The 16,924-nt window shown below is 47.7% G+C and overlaps 4 protein-coding genes across 4 annotated transcripts; 1 reads left to right on the top strand and 3 right to left on the bottom strand.

Annotated features, from left to right (window-relative positions):
* Positions 1-336: 336 nt before the first annotated feature.
* Positions 337-3,177, bottom strand: LAJ45_07592 (uncharacterized protein; the record flags this gene model as incomplete). Its single annotated transcript, XM_046117148.1, has 3 exons — positions 337-428; positions 480-2,777; positions 2,844-3,177. The coding sequence occupies 3 exons, from the start codon at positions 3,175-3,177 to the stop codon at positions 337-339; spliced, it is 2,724 nt and encodes a 907-aa protein (XP_045969793.1).
* A 22-nt stretch (positions 3,178-3,199) lies between these two features.
* LAJ45_07593 (uncharacterized protein) lies at positions 3,200-4,023 on the bottom strand (the record flags this gene model as incomplete). Its single annotated transcript, XM_046117149.1, has 3 exons — positions 3,200-3,329; positions 3,390-3,912; positions 3,984-4,023. The coding sequence occupies 3 exons, from the start codon at positions 4,021-4,023 to the stop codon at positions 3,200-3,202; spliced, it is 693 nt and encodes a 230-aa protein (XP_045969794.1).
* Positions 4,024-8,039: 4,016 nt separating this feature from the next.
* On the bottom strand, positions 8,040-8,391 carry LAJ45_07594 (uncharacterized protein; the record flags this gene model as incomplete). Its single annotated transcript, XM_046117150.1, has 2 exons — positions 8,040-8,061; positions 8,153-8,391. 2 exons carry the CDS (start codon positions 8,389-8,391, stop codon positions 8,040-8,042), a joined length of 261 nt encoding a protein of 86 aa, XP_045969795.1.
* Positions 8,392-12,971: 4,580 nt separating this feature from the next.
* LAJ45_07595 (uncharacterized protein) lies at positions 12,972-13,747 on the top strand (the record flags this gene model as incomplete). The annotated part of the gene is made up of 4 exons (XM_046117151.1): positions 12,972-12,974; positions 13,125-13,345; positions 13,522-13,609; positions 13,703-13,747. 4 exons carry the CDS (start codon positions 12,972-12,974, stop codon positions 13,745-13,747), a joined length of 357 nt encoding a protein of 118 aa, XP_045969796.1.
* Between the last annotated feature and the right edge of the window lie 3,177 nt (positions 13,748-16,924).

Genomic DNA, 16,924 nt, shown 5'->3' on the forward strand with positions numbered 1-16,924 from the left:
AGAAAAAACGGTACTTTCGTACAAAAAAAATCAAACAACACCAAGCCCCAGATAATGAAGGAAATTATATGAGAAATAGGTTGAAAAAAAATATGCCCCAAACCAAAATATATGAAAACCCGAGCCACCCATAGACATGAGAAAGAAATAAGATTCCCAGACATATGAAAAAGGTACCATATTTACGGTGAACAAAGGAAATGAAACGAAGGGAAACGGAAGATTGAGACTCCTTCAAAAAAAAATCCCGTGATCTATAGATTGAAATCATGAGAATAACGAGGAAAAACTCTTGCATTTCAGGTCGATGACGGCCTCGTATTCGGCGAGATTAGCTTAGTGTTGCATATGATGAGCGAGCATTGTATTGTTTCGGACTTCCATATGATCTGCTTGCGAGCGGAGAGCTTGCGCCATGAGGCGTGTAGCTAATTGATGTTAGAAATTAAATCCGAGATCGGCTGAAGAAGGATACGTACCAGGCCACACAACCACCTTATCCAGAAGATAGGCACTAACTCTCAACACCTTGGGACCCAAACCACTATCTGCGTTGATGATCCCGCTCCCGTTGGCGGTAGCATAAGCATCCATAGCCATCTTCGCCTGCGCGTTTCTCAGCATCTCCATAACCTTTCCGAGTAGCTTACGGTCCTCAGCTTCGAGAATCATTAGCCCCTCAATTCCTCCTAATTCGAACTTATCACCGCAGCCAAGGGTTCCAACAAAAGGTGCAACGCGTTCCTGGACAGTGGCAATCCACTCAGCAAGGACCTGCGCACAATCAAATGTACAAAGTGCAGACTGGATGGGGAGTTCGCGGCAGGCGGTAGAAGAAGATGAAGTTGAGGCGCCAAGGGTATCCGACATCGCTAGTGAGTCCGCGGCGTAGAAAGCAGCTTTTCTAAGATGTTTTTCGCGCTTCGAACAAGCTCCATTGGGACTAACGGGCATGCCATTGTTTGTGAACGATGTTCCGGGCTCCATCTTGATTGGCCGAAGGCTCGGAGAGGGCGAAGTAGAGGCAGGAGAAGAAGCGGGCGACATCGCACCAGAAAACGACGCATCAGACTGCGCTGAGGTTGAAGATGCGCTGGAAGATGTAATCTGGCCATTATCCCATCCACGAGCAATCTCCTCTGCCATGGCATCGTAATCCCTTGCCCAAAAGAACTCCTTTGCTCTTCCCAAATCTACAAAGAGACGGATGTACGCAAGATCGAGGAGAGGAATGCAGTCGGCTGATAGAGGGCCCATTGAGTATGGATTTGGTCGCTCGATGCTGTGATGCGGGCTACTGTACCACGCTGCTTGCCATGCTTTCAGGGCAGGCTCAATGTGCGCGTGCATCGCTTCTGCTTCCGCCGAAGTCCAGTGACGGGCGTGGTGCCTTTGGCGTGTCTCCCAAATGTACACATGAAGCGCACATATGAGGACAAGACATCCAAATGTACTGGGAATGATCCCAGAAGGCGGGTAGGGTGGGATTCCTCCTTGTTGGCCGTTGGTGAAATTCTGGAATTTACCCGGGGGACCGTATTGCTGTTGGCCTGTGGACAAAAGTCCGTTAAGCGCATTCGCGAAACTAACCGAGCTCTTGGAGGCAGCAACGAGGCCGCCTCTTTGTTGCCATTCAGCAGCATCGTGCGAAGACCACAACTCCTCGTTGCAAGGCAAATCGAGGCGGATCTCGTTGTTCATAAGTGTCGGGGACAGGTTGTGTGCAGCAACGAGCAAGCTAGAGAGAAAGTGCACCGCATACAGGGTCCTCTTCCTTTCCTCGGCCATGATCCAGCTCGTCCATTCGACGTTTTCATCGGCCTCCATTTTGATCCCAAGTCCTCCCCATCCATCACTACCAACACTTCCATCAAACGACCCCAGATCCAAATCCCCCATCTGAATATCGCCATCTTCTTGCTTAACAGAATTCATGGCAGGAATAGCTGTTGGGCGCGTCAAACCTGCGGACCTTGCCAAAGAAACCAATGCCCCGCAGTGGGTAACAGCAATTTCACAAGCTGCTCTGTCACCACATTGCAATCCATAGATAACATTAAGAAGCATTGCCTGAACAAGCCAAACGGGGGTATTGCTGCTCGAGTCACCTCCATTTGAGCCCGACCCATGCATCCCGCTGATTGCAGCACTGACATCGGCCTTTCGTCGGTCCTCCAGGAACAATTGAATGCTGCGTTTCGCTGCTTCAAAGAGCTCACGTGCAATTATCGGCTCGAATTCGTAAAGGGCTCCGATTGCGGCTATGGACAAAACGAGACACCCACCGCCACCAGTCATGCCACCGTTGCGTTGCCCACCCTTGTAGCTGCTTGTAAAGGTAGAAGAATTGAAATTCAAGGTAGGGATGTGTAGGAATGGTAAGTGCGGATGGAAGTACTTGATATAGGCGGAAACATAGCGCTGAAGCTCCTTGGTGCTGGGCAAATTGACCGCAGACGCTTGCTTTACCGATGCGGTGAATCCTGTAGTTACTGGGGACGATTGTGCAGATGTCGAGTACCTACGTTGTTGTTGGTTACGAGAATTCTGATAATTTTGTTGGTTTGCTTGGGCGTTAAATCCTGGCTGCTGCGTCAAGGTGGTCAACAATGCCGCGCGGGTGGCTTCGGTAACGGATTCAGCTGCAAGCGATATTAGGGATGATCCGCAAGAGCTCATCGAGTTCGGGCCAGCTGGCGGAGCTTCTTGGTTCGGAAACTGATTGTAATGAGAAGAGAAGCCAGCTGCCATCCCTGATGGGGAGATGGAAAGCGGATCTGGAGTAGAATAATAGTTTTCGTTAGAGATCTGTTGGGCTAGCAAGCTTTTTGGAGAAACGGTACCAGGCGGTGGGGTATCATTGAAATTCGGAGTCGTAAAATCAGTCGATGGAGAATAGTTCATCGAGCTGCCCGTAGAGTTGATTCCAATTCCGCCAGCCCCCCATACAGCGTCGTTGAGCATCAACTCGCTTATCCCACTCGCGGAAGTGGTGCTGAAAGCGCTCGGAGATGACTGATCAACGGGTTCGTTCAGAAGACTACCCCCACCCAAAACATTCATCCATTCATAATCATCCTCATCGTCAATGGAATAGTAGGACGATGAATTAATGCTAGGGAAATCGGACCCGAAGGGCGAAGTCGGAGTTCCAATAGGCTGCTGAAGAGGAGACATGTTGAAGTGTAGGGCTGCTGGGTTAACAGTTTGGTGGCTGAAAAAACAGCCCTTCAAGGTCGAATTCAGAGGGCAGGATTGTGGCAGAACGGGGCATCATTCCACCCAAGTCCAATGAGTTGATTGAAGTATCGATCTTGGGGATCGCGTGCCTAGGTCCCTCATGAGCCCAGGCACCCCATGTCCGGGGATTCATCTTTGGAAAGACATACCTGGTTTCCTCATGATTGTGGGAACCAAAACCGATACCTCCCATATTGGCCTGAGCGGCTACACCATTTCTTCCGCGGTTAACATTCGCGTTTGCGGCGGCAATCATTCCCAAAGTTGAAGAATCCACATGAGCAATGGTATTCGCCCTTGGCCTAGCTCTCATTGTTGATGCACCGCCATCACCGGCACTGGGTGGAACAGTAGCTGTGGAGATGGAATTCTTTCGAACCCTACCAGTTGTGGACGCAACAGAACTAGTGCTCTCCCTTCGACCACCAGCTCTTGGGCGGCTGCTGGGAGTTGTTGTCATGTGTAGCTTCTGTTGATGGCGGAGAAGAAGGTCTCTACGGGCGAAGCATCGGGTGCATTCCGGGCATTCGAATGGCTTCTCCTTTGTATGAGAACGCTCATGACGCTTTAGATGTTCCAAACGGGCAAACGAGCGTGTGCAAGTCGCACACACGTGCGGTCTGGGCTTATCAGTCTTTGGTGGAGGTGGAAGAGGCTGCTGTGATTTAGAGGCTGAAACAACTTGTGAGTACTTTATCGCTAAGGCTTCTACATTGGATGGGACCAAGCGAATTATGGCATACCATTCCCGTTATTCACTCCGTTGGGATAAGAGGAAGACATTGTGGGGGATGTTGAACTGACTGGCGGTTGCAGAGCGACGTTTTCTCCGGCCATACTACGACAGATGACTCTATGTGAGGAAGTCGGGCAAGGCTGTGATAGCGAGCCAGACTTGAAGAGGTGAATCTGGTCAGGATGATTTTGGCACTACAAAGGTATTTGAATAAGATGAACCCACAGTTCACAGAGTATACAATTGAAGCACCCGTCTATACCAAGCTCTAGGCTTAGAAGATGAAGAATGGATGGGTAAGGTGATCAAGGTCGACCGTGAGTGTGATAAATCAAGTGTATCTCAGCTGGGACAGGGCTCCTTTTGATTCTGCTCGCTGGCAGAAGATGAGACGCACGAAGAAGAGGAAGCTGTAGCACTTTCGGTAATAACGCGGCCAGGTTGAAAATTTTGAAAGTTGAGATGCTGCAAAAAGTAGTGGTCTTCGTGTCGTTCAACGGGTCTGACAGGACTATGCTCGAAACACTAGGATCTTTACTGGACAGTTATCTATCAAGTTAGCGATCATGCAGGAGTAGGAAATCTATGAGTGGTCCGTATACCTAAATCAAAACTGTCGGCTGAGAACAGTAAAAAAAATATGTTACTGCCACTTCACAATCGTGAAAAGAATCCGGGAATCAGTCCAGACGATTTCACACACCAAGGCTACTGCCACAACGGGTCGATCAGAACACTCACAAGGTGGCTGGCGGCTTCTTCTTAAGAAAGGATAGTGATGGTCACTGCAGGACTGTACAAGAGAGGAAGTCAATCTACAGAAGATCGTACAGGTAGATGAGATAGAATCCTTGAAAAGCGAAAGGAGAGAAATGCTTTCAGGATCAACTCCCGATGGCCGGGCAGGAGGACGTCTAGAAGTAGTTTTTGCGTCACCCGGTGTTTGTCGATCTGTCTTCGTTTGAAGTTTCGCTATTCTGTAACTTTGGGTCGTAAGAGGATATAGTGTGGGGGGGGGGGGGCGTTTGATAGATATTTGTGTATTATCCCTCGACCCTTTCTTCTCTTACTCGCCGAATCCGAGAGAAGCAGAACTGAAAGCGACGAGGCGAATTGAGATGACTACAGTCGTCTAGTCTCTTGGATGAAACTCACCGAACAGCAGTAACAACGGAACGTTTGAAAGGTGAAGTGTGGTTGTTTATTGCTGCTGTCTGCTACTTCAACCTTGACCGGGGGGGTAGACAGGTCAGGAAGAAGGAAAAACAAGAGATATAATGGAAGGGTTGAAGGGTTATGAGGAAATGCGTGGTTGGATGGCTGCGTTGGAGGGGGGTGACTCGAGACTCCAGATGTGTGTGACTGAATGAGTGGCTGACTACGACTATGAGCGCGACTGGTCACTGTCTAACGGACCGATAAAACTGGCGGATGTATGTATATAAGAACCAACCGGAAGTCTACCTGGGATACCTGGATGTGTCCTGGCTGTACCGGCACAGAGAGCTCAATCCAGAGCGTGCAAAAAGCAGCGGGTGGGAGGGTGAGGGCTGTGAATAGTAGGTAGTTTATGTAGAACACCTACTAGCTGTAGCAGGTATGTAGGTATTCACACGTTTACTTCTTCTTTCTTTGATGTTCCACGATCTCGTACTCTACAATCAATTCAATTTTGATTTATTGCGCGGTACGTACTGTGCTGTGTGTACCTCCCTTCCCTTCCCTTCTCTTATTCGGGTTCTGCAATCAGCGCCCCTTCCGGCGTGGAGCTCACGTTTTATCTTATTTGACACGATGTCTGCAAATCTTCTTGTTTTTTGTCCCGCTGGGATTCGTTCCTGATATTATTACACACACCCGCCAGGGCAAGGGAAGGAGCTAACATCCTCGCCCCTTCAGCCTGACTATCGATTTCCAGACCAGAACCGACCGTCCCGCTCTGTCACCCATGAACTCTGTGAGCTCTGTGGGTGTGCTCTGTGTACCTGGCTATTCAAGGCGTTGCGAGTGTTTTATTTTATTTTTTCCTGATTGTATATTTTTATATCATCGCAACAATTTCTCCCACTATCCTACTTTCGGATCGTGTAGGGCATGATTGTCAACATCGAAAGAGGGAAGAGAAAAATAAAAAAAGCTACTCCTAGGCAACCTACTACCAGTTAGTTCACACCGGGATAACACCAACGACCCGAGGGAAAACAGCCACCTCGCCTCACTTTCTCTCGGCGGCACGGCTAGGAAACCTCAAGTCTCGTCGCTCGTGTACGTCACGGTATCGTGGACTGTGGTTCGTTGACGTTCAATTGACTTGCATGCAGCAGAAAAATGTGGGTCGCGGTGTGTCGGTGCCCCCAGCTAACTCTCCACTGAACCGTGTGTGAGTGAGTGTGGGCAAAAGGAAAGAAGAAAAAAAAAAGATGTGCAAATCCAAAACCAAAAGCTGGGGAAGGACTGTGTGAATAATGATACTAAAGCAGCATGGTATACTTACCTCACAGGGATCCGGATAGCGAGTATGTGATAGGGTGATAGTGACCAGCAATCACATTCACGGAGCTTGGATGGTACATTCACACACATGCTAAGACGGAGGACAAGGCAAGAAGGCAGTGTAGAGGTACAAGAAGGGTCTGGCAAAGCTCGTTAGACCTATCTCATTTCGAACCCCCCAGTCCGCATCAATTGTGAGTGTACGAGCAGGCTACCGGGACAACCAGCATTTCCTTCAAGCAAGATATTTCATTCGGCCTGCATACAACAGCTTTCTTGAGAAACTGCTAACTCAGGTGCTGACCTCCCTGGCTCAGTAAATACAGGAAATGGAAGTACCTGCTCAGCTTTCGTATTGGCTTGAAATACCTTTGAGTCAAGTACTCGAGTACCTATTCACCCAGAATAGCAATGTTATCCCATGAAACTGGAGATCTTGAATCCTATCATGAACCAGCCGCCCCAATCATTTCTGCGCATGGGCTTAATACTTTCAATAACTAAGCGTCATGATGTTCCACTGTTAACTAATATTGGTATATTACTCCTGCCACCTTCCTTCAACGTTTCGCCTTTTAATCCTTTAATTCCTTAACTGGCATCGTTATTAGGACCCGAGGCCCTGTCCCACTATTAATTAGTAGCAGGAAGCGTGTATGGATAGGCATCAAACCAAACTGCAACCGTAAAGTGCACGCGGCGCTGGCGCCTACTTTTGGGGGGTACAGACACAAAAGCCCTGCCAAGTGATACGTTCATGAACCTTTCGAATGCATACTTTTACAGATCCAGTATGGTCGCGTAGGACGTTGCTTTTTCTCTGATTTTATATCATTTTCTACCAGCAGCCGTTGTCGCGTTTGGCTAACGATGGCGTATCATGTCTCATATGATGTTTTGCTCATCCAAAGAGCTTTAATTCATCCGATGATTTCAGTTAGGGCTTCTAGGTTATTTTACTTGGAGAACCGTCGTACCTAGGAGGAGCCACAGGATAAAGCAAAAACTCTATAAGGGTAGGCACGGATTTCTTCTGACTTTCGAGAGTGCAAAGAGAATGCAAACATATCAACCACAACAGAACTTCGGCCGTTGAAGCTGTAGTGGGCTGTTCGTCCGAAATATCGTGCAGAGAGCGGGTCCCCCGGTGTTGAACGCCTAACACTTTCTGCCACTCGTAGACTCTACATAGAGACCTAGGTCCACAGAGCTGTTAGATTGATCTCTATTGATAGTGGCCCAGGTAGTATAGTACCTTCACACACACCTCAGCTTCCGTCCCCAGTAACAGATCAATGAACATGTCAACCGAGCGTCACTTTTTGGGCCCAGGCTCATATACTCACTCACAGCTGCTGTTTGGGTCATGTTCACACTCTGGTACCTACTCGAATGCTTGAAACTCGGGATTCGTTCAAATGAGAGTAGGTACTTCCTGAATCGCCCGTCATCCTTCATTTTATCCTTTCAGTCCTCATCATACGGTAGAGAATGCACCTGTATCTGTTTCCGATACTTCTGCCCATCTCGTGTCTCTATAGACTATGTTTGCACTGTCCACCGGGAGTATTCAAGTCAAAGGTACCACATACCTATAATTTCACATGTGTACACATTAGACCCAAGTGCAGCAGTATATCCAAATTACACTCCATCACGGAGGTGCCCACATGATATACATACCAGCTCACCACCAATATACGAGCCTCATCCATAACCTTAGATTTCTCCCGCTGCATCCATCTCTCTTGCCTCGATGAACTGGCAGGAGAAAAGTTCCAGAGACAGATCCGATTCACAAAAGAGTCGACATGGATGGGGATGGGGATTGAAGGTAAGACAACTCTGTTTCCCTCTTCGATTGCCCGCATGACCCCAGATTTTCTTAAAAACCATCCCAAATCATCGCCCAGAACGCTCATTGGGCCGGAAGATCGAAATGTGCGTCAGCAAGCCACACTACAGCTTGTGGGTGCTTTGACTTTTCATGTCGTTTCGTTCGCTTCACTCTCCATCCAGCCCGTCAGTGCAGTTGGCTGTGCGCACGTCTTGCCAGTGATGGACGATTAAAACAGCGAGCAATAAAAAAAAAAGTGTCCCCTGCTTCCATCAAGAAATAATTGCATGGAAACTATTGCGTGCTCCCCCCTACCTCTAGGTACAGGAGGCACTCTAACTCTAGTTAGCCCGTCAAGAAGGACCCCGTCGACGCCGGCCCACACCCGCCCCTTTGGCAATTACTTTTGTGGATTTCAACTTGCTACACCAAGCAAAAGTATCGTGAACTTGTTTCAATTACACCTATCTGGCCTACCATGAGCTGAGCTAGCTAGCCACCACTCCGCCCAAGCCAGTCCCTTTGAGAAGGGAAATCCGGCTCATGAGAATCCACACTTCTACTCTACCTGTCACGTCTATCTGTACCCCCGTGCACCAACGTGTCAGGAAAAATAAAACATGATAAATATACATAAGAAAAATCAAAAAAACGAGATAGAGTAGAGATACGGTAGCTTTTCGGCATTCCATCCACCGGTGCACGTACTTACCGGTATCTGCCCTACCCTGGAACCAACTCAATGCAATACAGCTCCCTAGCTAACTCTACCTATCCCACGATAGAATACCTCTAATTCCACCCCCCCCCCCCCCCTACCTATCTACCTCTGTCCCTACATACAACATACATACAGCACCCTTACTCTACCGTGCCCACTATCCGCAATGGCTTGACTTCTGAAATTCCGTCATCGATGATACAGACGCTTACTATTCCTGCACTTTAATTCACGAAAGCACGGGGGCACATGATCATTGGAGGATTGTGTTACAACAGTCGTGCCTCGCGCGCCTAGGGGTTGAAGCAGAGGTCGAAGGCATAAAGTTGGCCAGCCACATGAAATATTTATTTCCTAACTGAACAACCACCGGCGCTGAAAACACCTAACCTAGTTACATCCATCTCTTCACGATATATTGGCATTACTGACATCAATGTTGCTATTATGATATCGTGGTATCCATCCTATGGTAGATATTTCATTTCTATCAATAAACCCCCAATTCCTTATTGCCGGACCGGGTGCTTCGCCCCCCCAATACTCTAGCTACTGTAGAGATATACGAGTTATGCATGCTTTCATAACATGATATAGTGCCTTAGCATAGCATACCGCCAGGTATGATGTACGCACATATATAAGTACATACTGCAGAGGAAGGGTTCTGCGGGAAAGTTCACGATATCTGAAGTTAAGTGAGTTGCCATACGTACTGTACCTACAGCCAGTGCTGAACTGTTGAGTCCGTCATCAGAGTCAAGTAGTACTAAGCAGGAAGCCTGCCAGAAATCCTTGCGCAACCACACGAAACATTGATCATCAGCCCCACGGTCTTAAATTCCAATATTACCTATTATTCATGTCCCTTCTCTCATTTCCCCCCTCCGTTCATCCTTCTTCCCTCTTCCCCCACGAACTCGACTCCCGCGCTCCCCCGGTCTCCCGGTAGCAAATGGGGATGTCTCGCGTACGAGTTGATGCTCGGGATCCCGCGGTGGGCATGGTTTGGGGTTTGTCGTCTCGTCGTCGCATTAGTCAGGCTTCCTTGCTCTGGCTTGCTCGGTCCAGGAAAGAATCAAAGCTCTGTTCTTTTTCTTTTCTTTTTCCTATCCTACATTATTAATTCTTCTTCTGCTCACCTACCTTCCTGTGGCGCGCGTTGCGCTTCCTACTCTATTCTACTTACATGACACCTTGACTTACGCCTGTCCTATCTGCGCTGTGGTCAGACTCTCGACGGTGGTCCAGCTTTATTGTAATTTAGGCTGGCAGGAGTGTCGTCGAAGCACCGTCTTGATATGCATGGTTGCGCGGATGTAGAGTAGCGCCCCCAACATACTATCTTTTTTTTTTTTTCAATTAAAAAAACGTGACTTATGATCTCGCGGGCAGAGTAGTAATTATGATTGGCAAGCGTCTTGACTTTTTTTTTTTTGTATGATACCGCCGGCTACTGAAGCGGACCCCCAAACCTCTCATTGGCAGGCAGGTAGACCGAAGCTCCACAGTACCTACCGACGCGGCCGGTATATGATATAGGTGTTATTTACTTCAGGCGGTCTTTTACTCAAATTCCGTACCGTTGTCTATCTGTTCAGTATCTGCTACCGCTCTCTCGGCTTCACTCGCTTAATCCAGAATGCCCGCTGCTTTCTTTTCTTTTCTGTGTTCCTTGATTTTGATTGAACTCCCCCATGGTCCATCTGAACGTATGTAGTAGGTAAACAATTAACACCACCGCCGCCCCCCTGAGATGAACCGCCCTAGCTAACCGGCGCTGCCCATCTATCAATAAAGTTGTCCCTAAAGGGCATTGTTTCCGCCGGCTAGCCCTTGGCAGCGAGATATTCGCTTGCGGTTTTGCCGGGCAAAAAGGAATTATATGTATCGTGAGAAAAATAAAATAACCCCAGGCGGCGGCGGGCGAGCAGGAACAGGAGCCTCCATCCAGATTCCAGGGTTGTGAAGCTGGGAATGCTGCTCGCGTGATTGTGATTGGGATTTTATCCGAGAAGATGTACAGATGTACAGTACATACATGTACACATATAGATTTTCCCTTATGCATCCGCCGTTGTCGAAGCAGAAAATAAAAACAACAGGCAAGAATGATAATAATAATAATAATAAATAAAACAAACGTTTAAATCTTGACTTTCCGGGAGAAATGATATTAAACAACCGCTGGTCATGGGCCATGGCGCTGACCTGAGGCAAATATACAACCACCACCAGGTTAAGTACGTGTGTCGTTGCGTGTAGCTGTATATACCACGGGCAAAATGGTAACAAGAGACTTGAGCACATATCTGTTTGTATCCCGCCAATTGCCTACTTCTGGTCTCTCGCTCGGGAGGAGCCGCTCAAGCTTTCAAGATTGTGTCGGATGAACCTCTGGATCTTCCCGGCGGGCCAATACGGCGGCAACGTCGAAACGCCGGGTGTTTGAAAGGGTACTTAGAGTAGGTATCTAGCCTGGCGCGCCCGCACCCAGCAGCGGGTTGTGTGGTAAAGTGGCGATAGTTTGATAAGATCCGCAGCGTTGCGTGTCTAGGTACAGGTAAGTAGGATGAATTGGGACGCACGGATACCTCGCGTTATGCCTAAAGGATAGATGGGTACATAGATTTCTATATCTGGGTGGTAATGATAGAATTTGCTGTACCCTTCCGTACTCAACCAGTCATGTATGTATGAATATATCCCCTTGGGTCTCCTTTCGGTATGCTGGAATGTAAATATTGTACATACGAGATATCAGACAACTCCGCATAAGTACACGAGTACTTTACTCTAGACGTAGGTAATCCTCTAGAGTAAGACCATAATCCACGTTTCCAGACGAGAAACAGGTATGTCTTGCATCAGGTAGGCAGTACTCTAACTTTGCGCGCGTGCTACCCTACCACGTTGTCTGTAGATCATCATTGACAATTCGAGAAACATATCAGAACGAGGACCGTGGAGACCCACCAAGTGATATGACACGGCAAAATGACCCAGAACTACCAAAAATTCTAATCATTGGCAGAGTTTCCATTATTACAAGGCTGAGCAAGAGATACTATCACATCGATGCAGCGATATGGACCTAGCTCTAACAATGCCAGCCAGTAGAATAGCAAGCCTTCTGATGCCCGGGCGTTACTTTGGGGGCAAGACGCCTTCAATTAGTTTTGCTCGTCCCGTTCCCGTTCCCTTCTCGTAATTTGCAGAAGTCAAGTCGGTAGTTGTTATCCATAAGCTCCATGGAAACAAAAAAGAAGGCAGAAAAAATTAAATCTCCACCACCATCTTCATCTAGGATGCAATAAAAAAGGATGCTGTCGGTGTAATTCCCAAAAGGCGCAAGCCGAATTCTGTTCTCGGTTGATCATAAAAAAATTGTATCTCTAAGTACCCTGGCCAATGATTGCACAGCTGAAGATCTCGGAAACCATCAGGCTGAATTACAACCAGACTGATATATCACCTTTTCCTTGTGCATATGTAAAATATGTACATGTATGTATATGTACTTTTCGAACCCGTCAGAACCGTGGAATCAGAACTCCAAATATACACTGGTAGAGTATTTATCATCTGCCTGGACCTCTCTGCGTTTGGTCGCATTTGTTTATGCTGCCTTTATCTTTCAAAAAAGTGATTTAAAAAGAACCTTTAGGTCAGCTGGTGGTGTCCCGGGCAGCTTTGACGACGGAAGGAAACCCAGTGTGGCAGAACCGTATCCTAGAGAAAAACGGTTTTCTTGCCGAGCCTTCATTTACCCATTTCACTCGCCGGTGGTTGGCACTTGGAGAAGCAGCAAGATCTTCCTTCTTCTGCCAAATCAGATGCATGAGCAGACGGCGGCATGTAGAGTATGTAGCTAAACCTTGAGGTATGGAAAGGCTAGAAACTCACATCACATCTTGCATTGGCCCAAGATACGGCGAGGAACAATGGTAGATACCAACCGATTCTTGAGCTTCAGAAGCTTCTTGAGCTTCCTCCTCTTCCTGATCTTCTGCAACGGAGTCTGAGCAAATCTTGACCTGAATAATCGCCTTCTTGCGCGATTTTTGTTTCCAGCCCAATCTGATTGTTATTTGCAGGGGCGATTTTTTCGACTTTCCCCCAAAGCCAAAGACAATATAACCACATTCTTCCTTTTCCAACACGCATCAAGGTATTTTACCGGAAATAAAAATATACTTAGAAAAATGGATGGAAGGATGAACCGCACCACCTACCACCGCCGCCGCGGGAGCCGCCCTGCGTCTTCGCTCTTCGCCAACCATGCCTATTGTAAACCTTTCGATGCGAGGATAGATGTGTGTGTGCTTTAGCGTGTGTAATTCGGCCCAAGGATTTGATTTGATTTCATAAAAAAAAAAGTCCGACAAGTCCGGCCGCCCTGTGTCTGTCTGTGTTCGTGTTCTGTGTCTGTTCGGTCTGTAACTCAATGACGTCGATATCGAATGAGAACAATGTCCTGTGCATTGTGCACAGCGCGTACAGCACGATGCCGTCGTTCCTAGTTAATAAATTTTTGTACCCTTGGGTTTCGGCTCCTTCACTTGGCTTCACTGAGTTTACGGTACGTTCATAGTACTACTTCTGGGTATTTCCTTGTTTACTGTATGTACTTAATTCTGGTATTTCCGCTTATCGATTTCTGGCTGTCGCGCAGCACCCTAGACCGTATCCACGTAACCTCTTTATCGATAGTCGATAGGGTAGGCCCTGTTTACTATCGGACCCTGAGCCCCTCCATTGCCCCTCACCTGCCCCTCCTTTTTTACTACGGGAAGGTTATTTTTTTTTAAAAAAAAAAAATGTGTTGAGCCGCATATATAGAGATATTTCTTGGAGATGTTCCCCCTTTGGAATATGATTTCCTTTGTGATGGAAGGTTATGGAGGGATGTGAGGGATGGCGTTATATGTAGGGTCGGTAAGTAGGATGGATCGTCGCGGGTGCGGATCTCTCTTGTCTGGGGGGAGCTGCCTGGTGCTGAGGCAGCTGATGCAATTCATTTTTTTTCGTTAGAAAATTTTGTTTTCTTTCTCCGTCAAATCCTCACAGGCACAGCAGAACTTAACGCACCGTGAAGGGACGGCTCGCGGAGGGGGAGGAGAAGGCAATAATTAACTTTATTATCGTTTTCATATTATATGACCGCCAACCATCACCAGCAGAGCTGTAGGAACACATCCAACACGCAGCCAGACCATGCAGTGGATTGATTCTATGACGATGACGGCGATGATTATGATGGAGGTACTTGGTAGGTAAGGTGAATCAAGGGACCACTTGCTCTTTCCTCCTGCTCCTTCCTTCTCTGCTGCCGCCGTTGTAGCACAGATGGAAGCAGAGAAAAAAAGGATCTCCTTCGCTTAGTGGTGATTGGGAAAAAGCAAAGGGCCTGGCTCGTGAATTAGCGTGTTAGCTGTGATGGAGGTGTCCCTACCTTAGTGAGTTGCGCCGCCCTCATACGTCGTGTGTCATGCTGAATAGCAGCGAGTGACTGGACCTGGCTGGACACACACGGTGGACACAACATACAGACAGCCCTTTTCCGATGCATGCGCGGTCACCGTGCCAAATTGATTGCTACAACACCAGAGGAGGAAGCATCGTGAGATAAAAAAAACCCCGCAGACAACAGTAAAAATATTACGGGGAATTAAGTTTATGCAGCGGGAGAAATGACGATATGTGGTGCTTGAGGTGAATTTGTTTGAAGTGGATGGGGAGAGGAAAAAAATTAAATAAACAGTTCATGAATTTTGATGCATCATTATGCCTACATATCTCACAGAAAGTAGAGGGAGGATATAGGTACTTACTTCCGGTAGGCATCCTACTGCTGTGTTGTCATGTACTCTAAGTTGTAACTGACTGTGACCGGACCAATTGAAATCGATGTAGCATCTTGTGAGGTCGAAGCATATGAGAGAAAAAGAAAGAAAAGAAAAGAAAAAACGAAAGGGGTGGTGATGTTAGAGCGCCTAGAGCTGGCTGGACGTGGTAGAAACACTCACTCACTTTTTTCTTTCCCCTGCTCCTCCAAGCTCCAGAGTGCATCAGATCAGACGAAAAATCGAATCGAATGCAGGCAAAAACATATCAATTACGCACGGCCTGCTCCAACTAACTGAAAGGGGAGGGGGGTGAAAATGGGCTGATTATGCAAAGCGAACCCTGAGCGACTCTGCCCGTGAACGATTCCATCATAATACATGAGCGTAGTCTTCACGTTTTCCCTTCTGAAACCCAGAATCACAATATAGTGGTGTAACGTTCGCACATGACTAGCTTGCAGGCAGCATGCCATCCGTCCAGCCATCACAAACAACCCTTAACTCCCTTCCTTAACTACACATTCAACTAGCTACAGACCCTCACTCGCTCATTCATAATCTTCACTTTCTAATTCTTCTTCCTCTTATCTAATTTCCCGGGAATGTACGTCATTCCACGTCTCACCACGATCCGCGCAACCAAGATATCGGAAACAGAGGACAACGCAGAGGAAGAGAACATGCGCTCTGCCGGCGGCGAAAGAGTTAATTAGTTACTCTGGAGCCTGAGCTAGAGTCTGTGGAATGTTCGTTGACGACGTGACGATAAACGAAAGGGAACTAAGGAATCCAATCTCGTATTGGGGGACTAGTAGAATAGAGCTAGCTACAGTAGGAATTTGTACTCTAGGCGCCGCCGCCGCATGATGATGTAGGCACAGGAGAATTTTATATTAGCCGTGGAGAAATACCGTAAGATTAAGGGTCCAACCTCTTTGTAGGGAGAAGCATCCGGTAGCCATTGGCTGGGAGGCATGCTGTTTTTCTCTAGAGTAGCTACGGAACCTGTCCGTCTGACCTCTTGTGAACTCAACGAACTCGACACAGCACAACTCAGTGCTCACCACCTCAGTTTTCTGAGTTAGAGTTGATCAACATATATCTGCAGTCAGAGTTACCCTCCCTCCAAGGCACCACCGTCTACGAACAAACCCTACCAGCGTTGTCTCGTAACCTCCCACCTCCACCACCACCTCTATCTCCCAAGCAACCCCAACTGAAACAGATCGACCATCGCCAAACCAACTTCAGCAAATCTTATCTGAGGATCGGAATCGGATTCCCATCTGACCCGCATCTGAGGCCGACCGCGCGCGCGCCATCTCAATTACTACATCGAAAGATACATAAAAAAGCATATCGATACGGATTCCATACCTACCGCCGCACCCTCTCCTACCCTAACCTGGAGAGTTCTACATGGCGATACCGGGGAGGGAAGAGTGCGGGGGGCTGCGCCCTGTGTATATATAGGTAGAAACAACCGATCCGATGGTAACGCCGATGGAGCCAGGCCAGCAGCTAGCAGCAGCCAGTTTGGTTACGGACTTCCAATAGGTAGCGAGCATCGATGTCTCTCGCTGTCTAGTCTGGCTAGGACCGGGGTTTGATATGGGTACAGATGTACGGGGTAAGTATCAGATGAGAGTGATCTACCTGTACCTGGGAAAGAGTAAGCCTGTAGGGTAGAATAGTGGGTAGAGTAAGTGGGTAGGTAGAGTATGTAGGTACATGTAGCCAGCCAGGTCAGGTTGTCAAGTCCCTAAAAACTAAAGCACAAAAAGTCACTCGGGCACATACCCCACATATCTACCCCACACTACCACCACCTTGGCAAGGTAACTAGAGCGAGTGCATGGTACTCAAGTCAGTCGGTCATTGGACCGGCCGGACTCGCCTCGACCTAGAGCAAGGATGGTCGAAGGTAGAGTAACATCTGAATCGTCCAAGTACCTAATGGATTTGTAGATCTGACCTACCACCATATCTTCCTCCCCTTCATGGTCACTTATGTATAATCTTCCCAATACAGCACCGGTTCAATTTAT

This window comes from Morchella importuna (assembly GCF_003444635.1).
Source record: "Morchella importuna strain M04M26 chromosome Unknown Morimp01GS024, whole genome shotgun sequence".
Lineage (NCBI taxonomy): Eukaryota > Fungi > Ascomycota > Pezizomycetes > Pezizales > Morchellaceae > Morchella > Morchella importuna.